The sequence below is a fragment of the Sarcophilus harrisii genome, chromosome X, assembly GCF_902635505.1.
Source record: "Sarcophilus harrisii chromosome X, mSarHar1.11, whole genome shotgun sequence".
In the NCBI taxonomy this organism is placed as follows: Eukaryota; Metazoa; Chordata; class Mammalia; order Dasyuromorphia; family Dasyuridae; genus Sarcophilus; species Sarcophilus harrisii.
The window spans coordinates 34,991,176-35,008,950 of NC_045432.1; the positions used below are offsets into that span (position 1 = coordinate 34,991,176).

The 17,775-nt window shown below is 30.9% G+C and overlaps 1 protein-coding gene across 7 annotated transcripts in view; it reads right to left on the reverse strand.

Moving 5' to 3' along the window:
- Positions 1-17,775, reverse strand: part of ENOX2 (ecto-NOX disulfide-thiol exchanger 2) — a 291,185-nt gene that overhangs the window by 148,028 nt on the left and 125,382 nt on the right. The window contains exon 1 of one of the 7 annotated variants that reach the window (XM_031944685.1): positions 11,572-11,813. The exons of the other annotated variants lie outside the window; for them this stretch is intronic. Coding sequence (XP_031800545.1) covers positions 11,572-11,626 — 55 coding nt within the window. The 5' untranslated portion in view covers positions 11,627-11,813. Of the gene's footprint in view, positions 1-11,571; positions 11,814-17,775 lie in introns of those variants that run through there. 7 annotated transcript variants of the gene reach the window in all.

The window sequence follows — 17,775 nt, forward strand, 5'->3', positions numbered from 1 at the left end:
ACATATATACCGATCTATATCTCATATATTTACATGTAAATAGATATAGAGATGGATATATTAATAGTTCATTAGCTAGATATATACTATGTATGTCCTATATATTTATATGTAAATAGATAAAAAGATCAATATATTTCTAGTTCATTATCTAGACATATACCTATCTATATCCTATATATTTACATGTAAATAGATATAGAGATCAATAAATTTCAATTAGATATATACCTACCTATATCCTATATATTTACATGTAGATAGGTATAGAGATCAATATATTTCTAGTTAATTACCTAGATATGTACCTAGGTATATCCTGTAAATGTACGAGAAGATAGATATAGAGATCAATATATTTCTAGTTACTTATCTAGATATACACCTAGCTATATCATATATATTTACATCTACATACATATAGAGATCAATATACTTCTAGTTAGTTATGTAGATATATACCTAGCTATATCCTATATATTTAAATGTAGAGAAATATAGAGATCAATATACTTCTAGTTAATTACCTAGATATATACCATGTTATAACCTATATATTTCCAAGTAGATAGATACACAGATCAATATACTTCTAGTTAATTATCTAGATATATACAAAGATATATCCTGTAAATTTACAGGCAGATAGATATAGAGATCAATATATTTCCAGTTAATTATCTAAATATATACCTATGTATATCCTATATATTTACAAGTAGATAGGTATAGAGATCTATATATTTCTAGTTAATTATCTAGATATATACTTATCTATATCCTATATATTTACATGTAGATAGGTATAAAAGTCAATATATTTCAAGTTAATTATCTAGATATATACCTATGTATATGCTATATATTTATATGTAGATACGTATAGAGATAAATACATTTCCAGTTAATTATCTAGATATATACCTATCTATATCCTATATATTTACATTTAGATAGATATAGAAATCAATATATTTCTACTTAATTATCTAGATATATACCAATCTATATCCTATATATTTAGAAGTAAATAGATATAGAGATCAATATATTGCTATTTAAGTATCCAGATATATACCAATCTATATCCTATATATTTACATGTAGATAGATATAGAGAATAACATATTTCTATATAATTATCTCGATGTATACCAATCTATATCCTATATATTTACAAGTAAATAGATATACAGATTAATATATTTCGAGTTAATTATCTAGATATATACTTATCTATATCCTATATATTTACATGTAAATAGATATAGAGATCAATATATTGCTATTTAAGTATCTAGATATATACCTGTCTATATCCTTCATATTTACATTTAAGGAGATATAGAGATTAATATATTACTATTTAATTATCGAGATATATATATACCTCTATCCTAAATATCGACATGAAAATAGACAGAGATTAATATATCTATATTTACCAGTATATATACCTGGCTATCCTATCCATCCACAAGTAAACAGATATAGAAATCAATATATTTCTATTAAATTATCTAATTATATAATATCCATACCCAATACACTAACAAGTAACGAGATATAGAGATAAATATATATGTATTTAATTATCCAGATACATACATATCCATATCCCATACACGTATATGTAAACAGATATAGAGATCAATAAAAGTGTACTTAATTATCCCGATACATACCTATCTATATCATATACACCTAGATGTAAACAGATAAATAGACTAATATATGTGCTTTTAATTATCTAGATATATACCTATCTACATCCTATAAATCTAAATGAAAATCGATAGAGATCAAAATATCTATATATTTATCTATATATATCTGTCTATATGCCATACATCTTCATGTAAACAGATATAGAGATCAATAAATTTCTATGTAATTATGTAGTTATATAATATCTATATCCTATAACACAAAGAAGTAAACATGTATAGAGATCAATATATGTGTATTTAATTATAAATACATACCTGTATATATCCCATACACCTAAATTTAAACAGTTACAGAGATCAATATAACTTTATTTAATTATCCAGCTATATACTTACCTATATAATATACACCTACATTTAAACAGATATAGAGATCAATATATGTGTATTTAATTATCTAGATATATATATATATATATATATATCTGTATCATATACATATGTATGAAAACACATATATTGATGAATATATGTGTATTTAATTACCTTGATATATACCGGTCTATGTCCTATACATCTACATGGAAACAGATATAGAGACTAATATATGTGTATATAATCGTCTAGTTATATACCTATTTATATCCTATACATCTACATTCAAACAGATATAGTGATCAATATTTGTGTATTTAAGAATCTAGATATATACCTATGTATATCCTATATGTACATGTAAATATTTCAATTTAATTATCCAGATATATACCTACCTATATCTTATATAGTTACATGTAAATAGATATAGAGATCAATATATTTCTTGTTCATTATCTAGATGTATACCTATCTATATCCTATATATTTACATGTAAATAGACATAGAGATTAATATATGACTAGTTAATTATCTAGCTATATACCTATCTATACCCTATATATTTACAAGTAAATAGAGATATAGATCAATATATTTCTAGTTAATTATCTAGATATATATATATTTCCTATGTAGTTAAATGTAGATAGACATAGAAATCAATAAATTTCTAGTTAATTATCTAGATATATACCTAACTATATCCTATAAATGTACGAGTAGATAGATATAGAGATGAATATATTTCTAGTTAGTTATCTAGATATATACCTAGGTATATCCTATATATTTAAATGTAGATAGATATAGAGATCAATATACTTCTAGTTAATTATGTAGATATATACCAAGATATATGCTATATATTTACAGGTAGATAGATATAGAGATCAATATATTTGTACTTAATTATCTACATATATACCTATCTATATCCTATATATTTACATGTAAATAGATATAGAGATCAATATATTTCTAGTTCATTATGTAGATATATCCCTATCTATATCCGATATATTTACATGTAAATAGATATAGAGATCAACATATTTCCAGTTCATTATCTAGATATATACTTATGTATATCCTATATATTTACATGTAAATAGATATAGCATAAATATATTTCTAGTTCATTATGTAGATATATACCTATCTATATTCTATATATTTACTTGTAAATAGATATAGAAATCAATATATTGTTATTTAAGTATCTAGATATATACCTATCTATATCCTTTATATTTACATGTAAAGAGATATAGAGATCAATATATTACTATTTAATTATCGAGATATATACATACCTATATCCTAAATACTTACATGAAAATAGACAAAGATTAATATATCTATATTTATCAATATATATACCTGTCTATCCTCTAAATCTAGAAGTAAACAGATATAGAAATCAATATATTTCTATTAAATTATCTAGTTATTTAATATCTATATCCAATACACTAACAAGTAAAGAGAAATAGAGATCAATATACGTGTATTTAATTATCCAGATACATACATATCCATATCCCATACACGTAAATGGAAACAGATATAGAGATCAATAAAAGTGTACTTAATTATCCCGATACATACGTATCTATATCATATACTCCTAGATGTAAACAGATAAATAGATCAATATATGTGCTTTCAATTATCTAGATATATACCTATCTATATCTTATACATCTAAAGGAAAATCTATAAGATCAAAATATCTATATATTTATCTATATATATCTGTCTATATGGCATACATCTTCATGTAAACAGATATAGAGATCAATATATTTCTATGTAATTATCTAGTTATATAATATCTATATGCTATACACAAAATAAACAGATATAGAGATCAATATATGGGTATTTAATTATACATACATACCTGTATATATCCTATACACCTAAATTTAAGCAGTTACAGATACCAATATAAGTTTATTTAATTATCCAGTTATATACTTATCTATATCATATACACCTACATTTAAACAGATATAGAGATCAATATATGTGTATTTAATTATCTAGATATATATCTATCTGTATCATATACATCTGCATGAAAACACATATATTGATCAATATATGTGTATTTAATTACCTTGACATATACCGGTCTATGTCTTATACATCGACATGAAAACAGATATAGAGATTAATATATGTGTATATAATCGTCTAGTTATATACCTATCTATATCCTATACATCTACATTCAAACAGATATAGTAATCAATATTTGTGTATTTACGAATCTAGATATATACCTATCTATATACTATATATTTACATGTAAATAGATATACAGGTTAATATATTTCAATTTAATTATCCAGATATATACCTATCTATATCCTATATATTTACAAGTAAATAGATATAGAGATCAATATATTTCAATTTAATTATCCAGATATATACCTATCTATATCCTATATATTTACAAGTAAATAGATATAGAGATCAATATATTTCTAGTTAATTATCTAGATATATACCTATATATATATTCTATATATTTATATGTAAACAGATATAGAGATCAATATATTTCTAGTTAATTATCTAGATATATACCTATCTATATCCTATATATTTACATGTAAATAGACAGATCAATATATTTCTAGTTAATTGTCTAGATATATACGTATCGATATCTTATATCCGTCTATGTAGATAGACATAGAGATCAATAAATTTCGAGTTACGTACATAGATATATACCTATCTATATCCTATATAATTACATGTAAACAGATATAGAGATCAATATATTTCTATTTAATTATCTAGTTATACACTATCTATATCCCTTTCACCTACTTGTGAACAGATATAGAGATCAATATATTTCTATTAAATTATCTAGTTATACACTATCTATATCCCATTCACCTACATGTAAAGAGATGTAGAGATCAATATATTTCTAATTAATTATCTATTTATATACTCTCAATATACCATATACCTATATATAAACAGATATAGAGATCAATATATTTCTAATTAATTATCTTGTTATATCCTATTTAAATCAGATCCACCTCCGTGTAAACAGTTATAGAGATCAATACATCTGTTTTTAGTCATCTAGTTATAGACTTATCTATACCCTATACATCTACATATAAACAGATATAGAGATCAATACATTTGTATTTAGACATGTAGATATATACCTGTCTGTGTCCTATACATCTATATGTAAACAGTTATAGAGATCGATACATCTGTATTTAGTCATCTAGTTATAGATTTATCTATACCCTATACCTCTACATGTAAACAGATATTGAGATCAATACATGTGTATATAATCATCTAGATATATACCTGTCTGTATCCTATACATCTACCTGTAAACAGATATAGAGATCAATACATATATATTTAATCATCTAGATATATACCTGTCTATATCCTATACCGCTACATGTAAACAGATATAGAGATCAATACATCTATATTTAATCATCTAGATATATACCTATCTGTATCCTATTCACTTACATGTAAACACATATAGAGATCATTATATTTCTGTTTAATTTTCTATTATATATTTCTCTATATGCTATAAATCTACATGTAAACAGATATAGAGATCAATATATTTCTATTTAATTATCTAGTTATATACCTATCATATGCTATACATCTACATGTAAACACATATAGAGATCAATATATTTCTATTTAATTATCTAATTATATACCTTATCTATATGTTATACATCTACATGTAAACAGATATAGGGATCAATAAATTTTTTTTAATTGTCTAGATATGTACCTATGTATATGCAATACATCTACATGTAAACAGATAGAGAAAAAATATCTATATTTATTTATCTATATATATACCAGTCCATATCCTATACAACTATATGTAAACACATATAGAGATCAATATATGTATGTTTCATTAAGTAGATATATACCAATCTATATCATACACACCTACATGTAAACAGATATAGAGATCAATACATCTGTATTTAATCATCTAGATATATACATGTCTCTATCCTATAAATCTACATTTAAACAGATATAGAGATTAATATGTGTGTATTTAATTATCTAGATATATATCTGTGTATGTCCTATACACAAACATGTTAACATATATAGAGATGAATATATGTTTATTTAATCATGTAGTTATAGACCTATCTATATCCTATGCATATACATTAAAACAGATATAGAGGTCAATATGTGTGTATTTAATCATCTAGATATATACTTCTCTATACCCTATAAATCTACATGAAAACAGATATAGAGATCAATATATGTGTATTTAATCATCTAGATACTTACCTCTATATCCTACATATTTACAGGTAAATACATATAGAGATCAATATATTTCTATTTATTTATCTATATCTATATCTATATCTATATCTATATCTATATCTATATCTATATCTATATCTATATCTATATCTATATCTATATCTATATCTATATCTATATCTATATCTATACCTGTCTATATCCTATACATCGACAGGAAAATAGACATAGAGATCAATATACTTCTATTTAATTATCTAGTTACATACTATCTATATCCTATTCACCTACATGTAAACAGACGTAGAGATCAATATATTTCTAATTAATTATCTACTTATATATTCTCTATATCCCATACACCTACATGTAAACAGATATAGAGGATCAATATATTTCTATTTAATTATCAAGTTATCTACCTATTATATGCTATACATCTACATGTAGATAGATATAGCGATCAATATATTTCTATTTAATTATCTAGTTATATACCAATCTATATGCTATACATCTACATGTAGACAGATATAGCGATCAATATATTTCTATTTAATTATCTAGTTATATACCAATCTATATGCTTATACATCTACATATAAACAGAAATATAGGTCAATATATTTCTGTTTAATTCTCTAGTTATATACATATCTATATGCAATACATCTACATGTAAACAGATATAGAGATCAATATATGTATATTTATTTATCTATCTATCTATCTATATCTATAGATATAGATATAGATATATATAACAGTCCATATTCTATACAGCTATCTGTAAATACATATAGACATCAATATATGTGTGTTTCATTATCTAGATACATACCTATGTATATCATACACACCTACATGTAAACAGATATAGAGATCAATAACATCTGTATTTAGTCATCTAGATATATACCTGTATGTATCCTATACATCTACTTGTAAAGACATATAGAGATCCATACATCTGCATTTAATCATCTAAATATGTACATGTCTCTATCCTATACATCTACATAGAAACAGATATAGAGATCAATACGTGTATATTTAATTATCTAGATAGATATATATCTGTGTATATCCTATACACAAACATGTTAACATATATAGAGATGAATATATGTTTATTTAATCATCTAGTTATAAGACCTCTCTATACCCTATATATACACACATTATAACAGATATAGAGGTCAATATGTGTGTATTTAATCATCTAGATATATACCTATCTATACCCTATACATCTACATGAAAACAGATATAGAGATCAATATTTATGTAATTAATCATCTAGATATATACCTCTCTATATCCCATATATTTACATGTAAATATAGAGAGAGATCCATATATATATATATATATATATATATATATATATATATATACACACACACACACACACATATACATACACACCTATCTATATCCTATATATCGACAGGAAAATAGACATAGAGATCCATATATTTCTATGTAATTATCTAGTTATATCCTATCTATATCCCATTTACCTACATTTAAGCAGATGGAGAGATCAATATATTTCTAATTAATTATCTAGTTATATCTTATCTATATCCCATTTACCTACATGTACACAGATAGAGATCAATATATTTCTAATTAATTATCTTGTTCTATCCTATCTATATCCGATACACCTACGTGTAAACAGATATAGAGATCAATATATTTCTAATCAATTATCTAGTTATATCCTAGCTATATCCAATATACCTACATGTAAACAGATATAGAGATCCATATATGTGTATTTAATTATTTAGATATATACCTATTTATGGCCTATACATCTACGTGTAAACAGATATAGAGATCAATATATGTGTATTGAATTATGTACATATATACCTATGTTTATCCTATACATGTACATGAAATCAGATATTGATATCAATATATGTATATTTAATTATCTCGTTATATACGTATCTATATCCCATACACATAAATGCAACAGATATGGAGATCAATATATGTGTATTAAATTATCTGGTCATATACCTATCTCTATCCTATACATCTACATTAAAACAGATATAGTTATCAATATATGTGCATTTAATTATCTAGATATATATTTATGTTTATCCTATATATTTCCATGTAAATAGATATATAGATAAATATATTTAATTATGCAGATATATACCTATCTCTATCCTATACATCTCCATGAAAAAATATATAGATATCTATATATCTGTATTTATTTATCTATATATATATATACTTCTCTATATACTATACATCTACATGTAAATAGATATACCGATCAATATATGTGTCTTTAATTATGTAGTTATATACCTATCTGTATCCCATACACCTTCATGTAAACAGATATAGAGTTCAATATATGTACGTTTAATTATCTAGATATCTACCTATATATATCCCATACACCTACATGCAAAAAGACACATCAATACAAATGTATTTAATTATCTAGATATATACCTATCTGTATCCTCTAAACCTACATGTAAATATATATAGAGATCAATATATTTCTAATTAATTATCTACTTATGTACTATCTATATCTTCTACACCTACATGTAAACAGATATAGAGGTCAATATATTTCTAATTAATTATGTAGTTATATCCTATCTATATCCGATACAAGTACATGCAAACAGATATAGAAATCAATGTGTTTCTAATTAATTATCTAGTTATATCCTATCTATATCCTATACACTTACATGTAAACAGATATAGACTTCAGTATATGTGCATTTAATTATCTAGGTATATACGTATCTATAGCCTATACATGTACATAAAATCAGATATAGATATCAATATAGGTATATTTAATTATCTAGTTATATACCTGTCTATATCCCATACACATAAATGTAACAGATATTGAGATTAATACATGTGTATTAAATTATCTGGTTATATACCTATCTCTATCCTATACATCTACATTAAAACAGATATAGTGATCAATATATGCGTATTTAATCTAGATATATATTTATGTATATCCTATATATTTCCATGTAAATAGATATATAAATGTATTTTTATTTAATTATCTAGATATATACCTATCTATATCCTATACATCTCCATGAAAACAGATGTAGATATCAATATATCTGTATGTATTTATCTATATATATCCCTCTCTATATCATATACATCTACATGTAAACAGATATAGCAATCAATATATGTCTTTAATTATCTAGATATATACGTATCTATATCCTATACCCCTACATATAAACAGATATATAGTTCAATATATGTGTCTTTAATTATCTAGATATCTACCTATGTATATCCCATACACCTACATGTAAAAAGATAGACATCAATATATTTATTTATCTATATATATATATAATTAAATAAAAATATATTGATTGCTATATCTGTTTACATGTAGTAGGTGTATACCATATAGATAGCTATCTATCTATATAGAGATATAGATATATAGGATGTAGATATAGATAATTAAATATATTATTATAATATATTATATTATTGATGTCTAATTATCTAGTTATGTACTATCTGTATCTTATACAAATACATGTAAACAGTTATAAATAGAAATATATTGATCTCTATATCTGTTTAAATAGAGGTGTATATGATATAGAGAGGTGTGTATATATAAATAATTGCTTCACAAAAAATGACTATTGTAATAACAGGCCCCTTGGTTTCTTTGGCTCCAGCTTACATTGATAAAGAGCCTTCTGAAGAAAAGGCACACACATTGGTATACATGGGTTTCCCAATAAATCCTTGAATCACTTTACCTGTAAATTAATCCTGCATCCCAATAGCCTCTGTCTTTTGTGTCATTAGAGTACAATGAATCACGCTTACAATCCTCCTTCTAACAATGTTCTGGGAAAGCCAGGGAGAAAAACAATTGATGTCCCTCTTTTTTTTTTTTTTTTTCCACACAAAGAAAACAAAAACATAATTGTCTTCTGGAGAAGAAACACTCTAATCACCTTTAACTTTAAAGAAAATTCCTTTCCAAGGAGGCTATAAGACAAACAGACTGACCCAGTAAGTCAACTAGCCTAGGCCTCTCATTACCAGATGTCACCCAGATAGGTGATACTCTGACTCACACAGGTGTTAGGGGCTAACTGATTTAACTATCCTCAGCACAACACCCTAAATATTTGTTAAATTTTTTTCTCAAAGTAAGGCAAAGAACAAGAATTTCAACAGTAGATTATGATAACAACTAAATAAATAAAAACTAATATTTATAGAATATTTGTTTTGCATCAAACCCTGTATCAAGAGCTTTATAATTATTTCATTTGATCCTCATAACAATCTTGAGAGCTATTATCTCCATTATACAGATGAGAAAACTGAGGCAAGCACAGTGCCTGTATCTGATGCTGCATTTGTATTCCCCTCTCCCCCATTCTAGACTCGGAACTCCATTGTGCCACCTTTAGAATTCTAAACCCAACATTCTTTTGGCCATCAGAACACTCAAGTTTAAAGACATTCCTCTGCTTAAGCACTTCCTAACGTTCCTAACATTTCAAGCACCACAAATAAGCCAAGAGGCCGCCTGGCAGAACAGTTGAAAAGCTGGTCTCAGAATCAGGTCCCGTGCCAAAGACATTGTACTTGACAACCAGGAAAGACCCTTTCTCCTTTAGCCCTCTTGTTCTCTGAAGTTAAGCAGTTTACAATCTAAGTGGTCACCCATTTGGTTACTTTTGGGGTGACCAGTTTTTAAAATTTTGCTAACAGCTTTTTCTTTTCAAATTACACACAAAACTATCCAACATTCACCCCTTCAAAAGCCCATGTTCCATATTTCTTTCCTCCCTTTCCCCCATTCCCCTCCTCCAGACAACAAGTAATCCAATGGAGATTAAACACATAATTGTTCCACAATTTTCCACAATATTCATGCCGTGCAAGAAAAATCTGAGCCCCCCCATCTTTTGACACATCAAAATCCATCTCCCCACAGAGGATCTGATCTGGGGTGGCATGGATAAAACAGAGAATTGGACTTGGGGTCAGAAGACTGCGATTCCAATCTCAAATTTATGACTCCTCCCAACCTGTAGCAAAGCATTTCTTAACCTTCTTAATTGAGATTCTTAAGAACTCCCAAGAAGAATAAAGTCAACTTACCCACTCCTGGGGAGAAAGACGACATTACATAAAGTAAAAATACTTGCTCTTCCATTTTTCTGCAGGTATTCTAAATTATAATTAGAAGGAGGAGTTTACAAGAAAATGACTCGATACTCAATAAAGATTAAGTATTTCCATGCCCTTTTTAAGACAACCAGTCAACCTGCATCTTGACCCTCCAAATCAAGATACAAGACTGAAGAAAATTCTCCTTATCCAGAAGGTTAAAGGCTCTGAGGATTCCAGTCTTAGTTGACTAAACAGAGAATCTTCAGGATGGCAACCTTTGTGAGGTCGGAGAGCAGCAGCCTTTGTGATGTCGAAGAAACTTGCAATGGACAAAAAGTACTGGCCTATTTTTAATGTGGCTCAATGGGGGAAAGGGAGAGAAGGGGAGACATGTCTGTAGGCCCATGACCACAGTGATTTATATCAATAAAAGATGATTAAGGGATCCCAAACCCTATTTAGAAATGTCTTCCCTCATCTCCCTTCCCAAGAGGCCTATAAAGTGGTGTCAAACTCAAACAGAAAGGGATCCCTGCTGTCCACATATTGACTCAAAAACCACAAATTCACATCATCTATCCTGTACTGTACATTTTGCTAAACACTTTCCAATTACATTTTAATTTGGTTCAGCTTCACTCAGGCACTTGAGAGTTCTGAAGGCTCTATCTTGATACCCCATTTGCCACGTCTAATGTAGAGGTTACAGTGTTGAACCTGGAATCAGAAGACCCGAGTTCAAACCTTCCCTTTGCCATTTACAAGATATTTGACCACACAAATAACAATCTTAGTTTCTTAGACTATAAAATGGGGAACACCTGCTGTGACCCATACTACTACTTCACAGGGTCACTGTGAGGATTCAATAAAAAAAGAGAATTCTTGCAGTGATTCACAAACCCTTAAGTATTAGATGCTGATTCTTATTAGCATAGTCACATGAACCCTACGATCTTGATCAAGTGGAGGCTCCTGGGTGGGCCTTGGTTGATTTCACCAAGTGAAGGTTTTGGATGAGTGTCCTCCTAAGGAAGAAGCACAGCCAACCCAGAAATGGATTTGAGATGTTTAAATCACAGGATCGCCTAAGAAGGTGGGCTTGCAGAGGCTATCTAGTTTTACCCAAAGCTTCTTAAACTGTGGTTCATGACTCCATGAGGTCTCATAACTGTCTGGGGGGTCGCAAAAATTATTATCTATTATCAGTAAGTGTTTGATTTGGTTTTTTTAATTTTTTAAAAAAATTTTATAAAGCTTTTTATTTTCAAAAGATATGTATGGATAATTTTTCAACGATGACCCTTGCATAGCCTTATTTTCTAGATTTTCTCCTCCTTCCCCCTACCCAACCCCCACTGGGGGTGTGTAGCACCCCAATCCAATATATCTTAAATATGTTAAAATATATATTAAATCCAATATGCATAAACATATTTATACAATTCTGTTGCTGCACAAGAAAAATCAGATTGGAAAGGAAAGAAAATGAGTAAGAAAACAAAATGCAAGTGAACAGCAACAGAGAGAGTGAAAACGTTGTGTTATGATCCACACTGCATTCCCACAGGCCTCTCTCTGGGTGCAGATGGCTCTATCACAAGATCATTGGAACTGGCCTGAATCAGATCATTGTTGAAGAGGGCCACGTCCATCACAATTGATCATCGTATGGTCTTGTTGTTGCTGTATATAGTGATCTCCTGGTGCTGCTCATTTCACTCAGCATCAGTTCATGTAAATCGCTCCAGGCCTCTCTGAAATCAGCCTGCTGGCCATTTCTTATAGAACAATAATATTCCATAATATACCATAACTTGTTCAGCCATTCTCCAACTGATGGGCATCCACTGTTTCCAGTTTCTTGCCACTACAAAGAGGGCAGCCACAAACTAAATGTTTGATTTGTACACATATTTTATATATCTATATTCCTGGGGTCACATAAAAATTTCCCCAGCAAAAATGGGTCACGCACGAGTCAAAAAAGTTTAAGAATTCCTGCTCTACAATTTGGAACTATGGTCAAAGCACAGAGGCTATAAAATCATGCATACCCTTTGACCTAACAATCCCACCACTAGGCATGAACCCCAAAGGAGATGTTAAAAAAACAAAAGGAAAAATACCTATTTGTACAAAAATATTTGTAGCAGCTATTTTCTCAGAGGAAAGAATTGGAAATTGAGGGGACGCCCATCAATTGAGAAATAGCTGAATAAATTGTGCTATATGCTTATGATACAATACTGTTCTCTAAGAAATGATGAGCAGGATGCTCTCAGAAAAATCTGCAAAGTCCTCTCCATAACTGTGTACATAGAGCAATTGATGAGGTCTAGATATGGGGGTACCTAAATGAAATTAGGGTTTAGTTGAGCTCTAGTGGCAGGTTTGGGGTACAGGGAGTCAAACGGAGCTCCCCTGCAACCCCACTGGATTTGGCGCAAGGATATGGTGGTAAACGAGGTCTAGTAGCAGCACAAGTCCCCAATAAAAGCATTTATCAGCCAGAAAAGCTAGATTGGTAAAAGAGGTTTATTATGGGGTTTGGAAGTAAGGAGATAGGTGTAGGTAGAGATAAGAAGGGCACCAGACAGAGGGTCCGGTGGAAAGAGGGTCTTGACATGGCTAGCATGTTTGGGACTTCTGCCAAGAGGGGGTCCCAGCGTCATCCCTTTTATAATGGGAGATTTAGCTAGAGGGGGCCTGTGGGTGTAGCTCTGAGTTGGCTCAGATCCGAATTGGGGCTGGGACAGGTCTGAATCTTCTATTGGAATACAAAGGGACCAGGATTTGTGAGTCAAAGAGCAATTACATTAACTAGGGGGAGGGGGGGGTTGGGAGTCAGAAAGACGGGGAATCTTAAAGGGCCCACATCCACATCACAATGTTGTGGGATGATCCCGCTGTGAATGACTTTGCTGTTCTCGGCAATATAATGGTCCAAGATTACTCTGAAGGATTTAAGATGAAAAATGCTATCCATCCCCAGAACTGAATATAGATCTTTTTATTTTTACTTTATTTTTCTTGAGGATTTTTTTTTTTGCGGGGGTGGGGGTGGGGGATCATCTTTGTTTTCTTTGTTTGTTGACAAAAAGAAGTCCTGCCCTACACCTGTACCTGAACAGGAATTACATGTCTGGCTTCTCCAACAATGGCCATCCAGTCCCGATTGAAGCCCCCCAGTGAGGGCCAATGTTCCTTCTTCCCAAGGCAGGCATCCCAGTCCATTCTGAGGGCCAGCTCTAATTGTTAGGAAGCTTTTTTCCTGCTGAAACCTCTCTCTATAAAGTACCCTCCATTGATCTTGCTTCTGTCCACTGGTACCAAGTAGAACAAAGCTAATCCTTTCCCCACATAAGAGAACTTTAGATACTTGAGGCCTTTAACTATCCCCTTTAATTTGTTCCATAATATCTATATTGGTGCTTTTGGCTGACGCAGATAGTACAGTCTCTTATCTTCTCATTGACCCGACCACTCTCCTATAAATAGACACTCCTTTGTAAAATATGGCGAACTGAATTGCACACAATTATCCAAATGTAATCTGACCACGTCAGTCAATGGGCCCATCACCTCCTTTCTTTTGGCCAGGATGGCACAGTGTGTGGTATAGATATTAGAGATAACAAGGCCTAGGTTAGAGTCTTGTCTCTTATATACATTAACTGTGTGGTTATGGGTTAGCCATTTCATAAAACATGGATTTAGAACTGGAAGAGAAAAAGGAAGGGAATAAGCATTTGTTTAGGTGCCAGGCATTGTGCTAAGTGCTTTATGAATATTGTCTCATTCGATCCCTACAACAACAACAACAACTCAGGGAGGAAGGTACCATTATAATTCCCATTTTACAGCTGGAGAAAGTGAGACAGAAGAGTTGTAATCCTTTTTCTGGGATCCCACAGCTGGAATGAGTCTGAGGCAGAATTTGAACTCGGGTTTGCCTGACTCTAGGTCCAGCATTCATCCACTATGGCATTTAGATTTCAGAGGTCATCCAGTCCTACTTTATCACTTTAAGGATGTAGAAATTGAAGCCAAAGGAGCTAAGTGACTTGCCCAGGATCAATGTCAAAATTTGAAGCCACATGCTCTGACTTTGGATCTAGCACTCTTTCCCCTGCACTCCAGTGATCTAAGCAACTTTCTAAAGTCTAAGTTGCAAACAATCTGTATCAGCAAAGGGGATTTCCATACCAGCAGTATCCTATGCCTATGAAATCAGACATCTGAACGAACACACACACACACACACACAAGCTTTTCTTAATGTGGCCTAGCATTAAGTATGGCTAACAGGAGAGAATAAAGGGGCGAGTTTGACCTCCTAGCTGTCATTAGTGGGATGGGACCAGAATATGGTCCTAGAATTCAAGAGAAAATGGAAAGGTGATATGTGGAGATGGGCAGCATCAGATATCACATCAAGAAATGCTGGCACCAGAAAGGGCAAGCATGGCAAAGAGCATTTGAGGTCAATGGAGGCAGAGCAGGATTGCTATTGCCATCAGGGTATAGTGTGGACCACCTACACAGAAAGAAGAAAGAGATGATGAGTTTGGGGAAGAGATGATGAGCTTGACACAGAAAGATGGCGTAACAGTGATGAGGACATCAAGGTTTCTGACATCTGATGAAGTAACTAAAAATACCTTGACTGTCCTGAATAATTCCCCTCTCTCAAAATGAGATGAAACTCACAAGTTAAATTCTGTTCTGGATAGGACCGTTCTTTCTTATTCTCGGTCCTCATGCTTTTTGAGCTCTCGGGAGCACTTAACACTACTGACCCTTCTCCAGGATGGTCTCCCTTCTCTAGTTTTTGTGACATTTCTCTGCTCTAACTGGCTCTCCAATGCCAGTGATGACATCGTGGACCACTTGCCAGTCTCCTTGACTACATCCAGATCCCATTTCCTAACCATGAGTTTTTGCTAAGAAAGAAATTTTTAGAACCCAAATGGAATTATAGAAAAGGTATATGTGATCAATCCCTGGTGATTACTGAATGTGACTAGAAGGGAATGCACACATTTTTCAGCTGTGCATAGCACTTTTTGACAATTCTCTAGGGTGTAAAAAAACCAAATAGGAAATATTTCTTTACTGACCACGGTGCAATAAAAAATATAATTGATAAAAGGCCTTGGAAGAAAGAATCCAAACTTAAATTGAAACTAAACAGTCCTAAAGAATTGGTGGGTCAAAGAACAAATCATAGAAACACAGATAATTCCATTAAAGAAAATTACAATCAGAAGTTATTATGCCAAAATTTTAGAGTTGTAGCCAAAACAAACTTTTGTGGAAACTTGAAATTTCAAATAATAACCCTAAGGAGACCAAGCTCATCAATTCGTACTCACTTTTCTGTTTTCTCTGATATGAAGAATCATCACTGGACTGGAAAGGACAGAACAAAAATGGGTAATAGGAATCAAACACACAAAATCAGTAAGATGATGGGAAAAGAGCACCTAGCTGTCAGAGATGGGCTCAAATCACACAGTTCATATGAATTACACCCTTGGCTATTACTGACAAACTTGGCAGATGTGATTGGCGACCCACAATTGGTGATGTCTGAAAGATAGCAGGGGGTGAGGGATGTGTAGAGGATGGAGAGGGGCAAGTTTTCTCCTGATTTCCAAAAAAGGGAAGAGAACAGGGTCTGTAAAGCATCATAATTCTAGGACATTTGCTGAACTGCCTCTATCATGCTACAGGAAGATAAGTTTAAGGAACTAGAGGTGTTTAAGCTGGAGGAAAAAATTTATGGAGGATATTAGAGCTACCTTCAAAGGAAGGAAATGGAAGAGAAAAGGAATAAGCATTTATTTAGCACCTTTTTTGTGTGATAGGCACCATGCTAATAGCTTTTACAAATAGTATCTCATTTGATCCTCACAACAGCCCTTTAAGTTCTATTATTGTCACCATTTTGCAGTTGAGGAAACTGAAGCAAACAGGGTGAAGTGCCTTGTTCAGGATCATACAGCCAATAAGCGTCTGAGGTCACATTTGACTCAGGTTTTCCTGATTCCAGGCCCAGTGCTCCATCCATTGCATCGCCACTTAGCTGCCAGGGCAGTGTGACAGTTCAAAAAGGTCTGGGATTTGGAATTAAAGGAACTGGGTTTGAATTTGTTTCTGTCACCTACTTACTGCCTTTGGACAGTG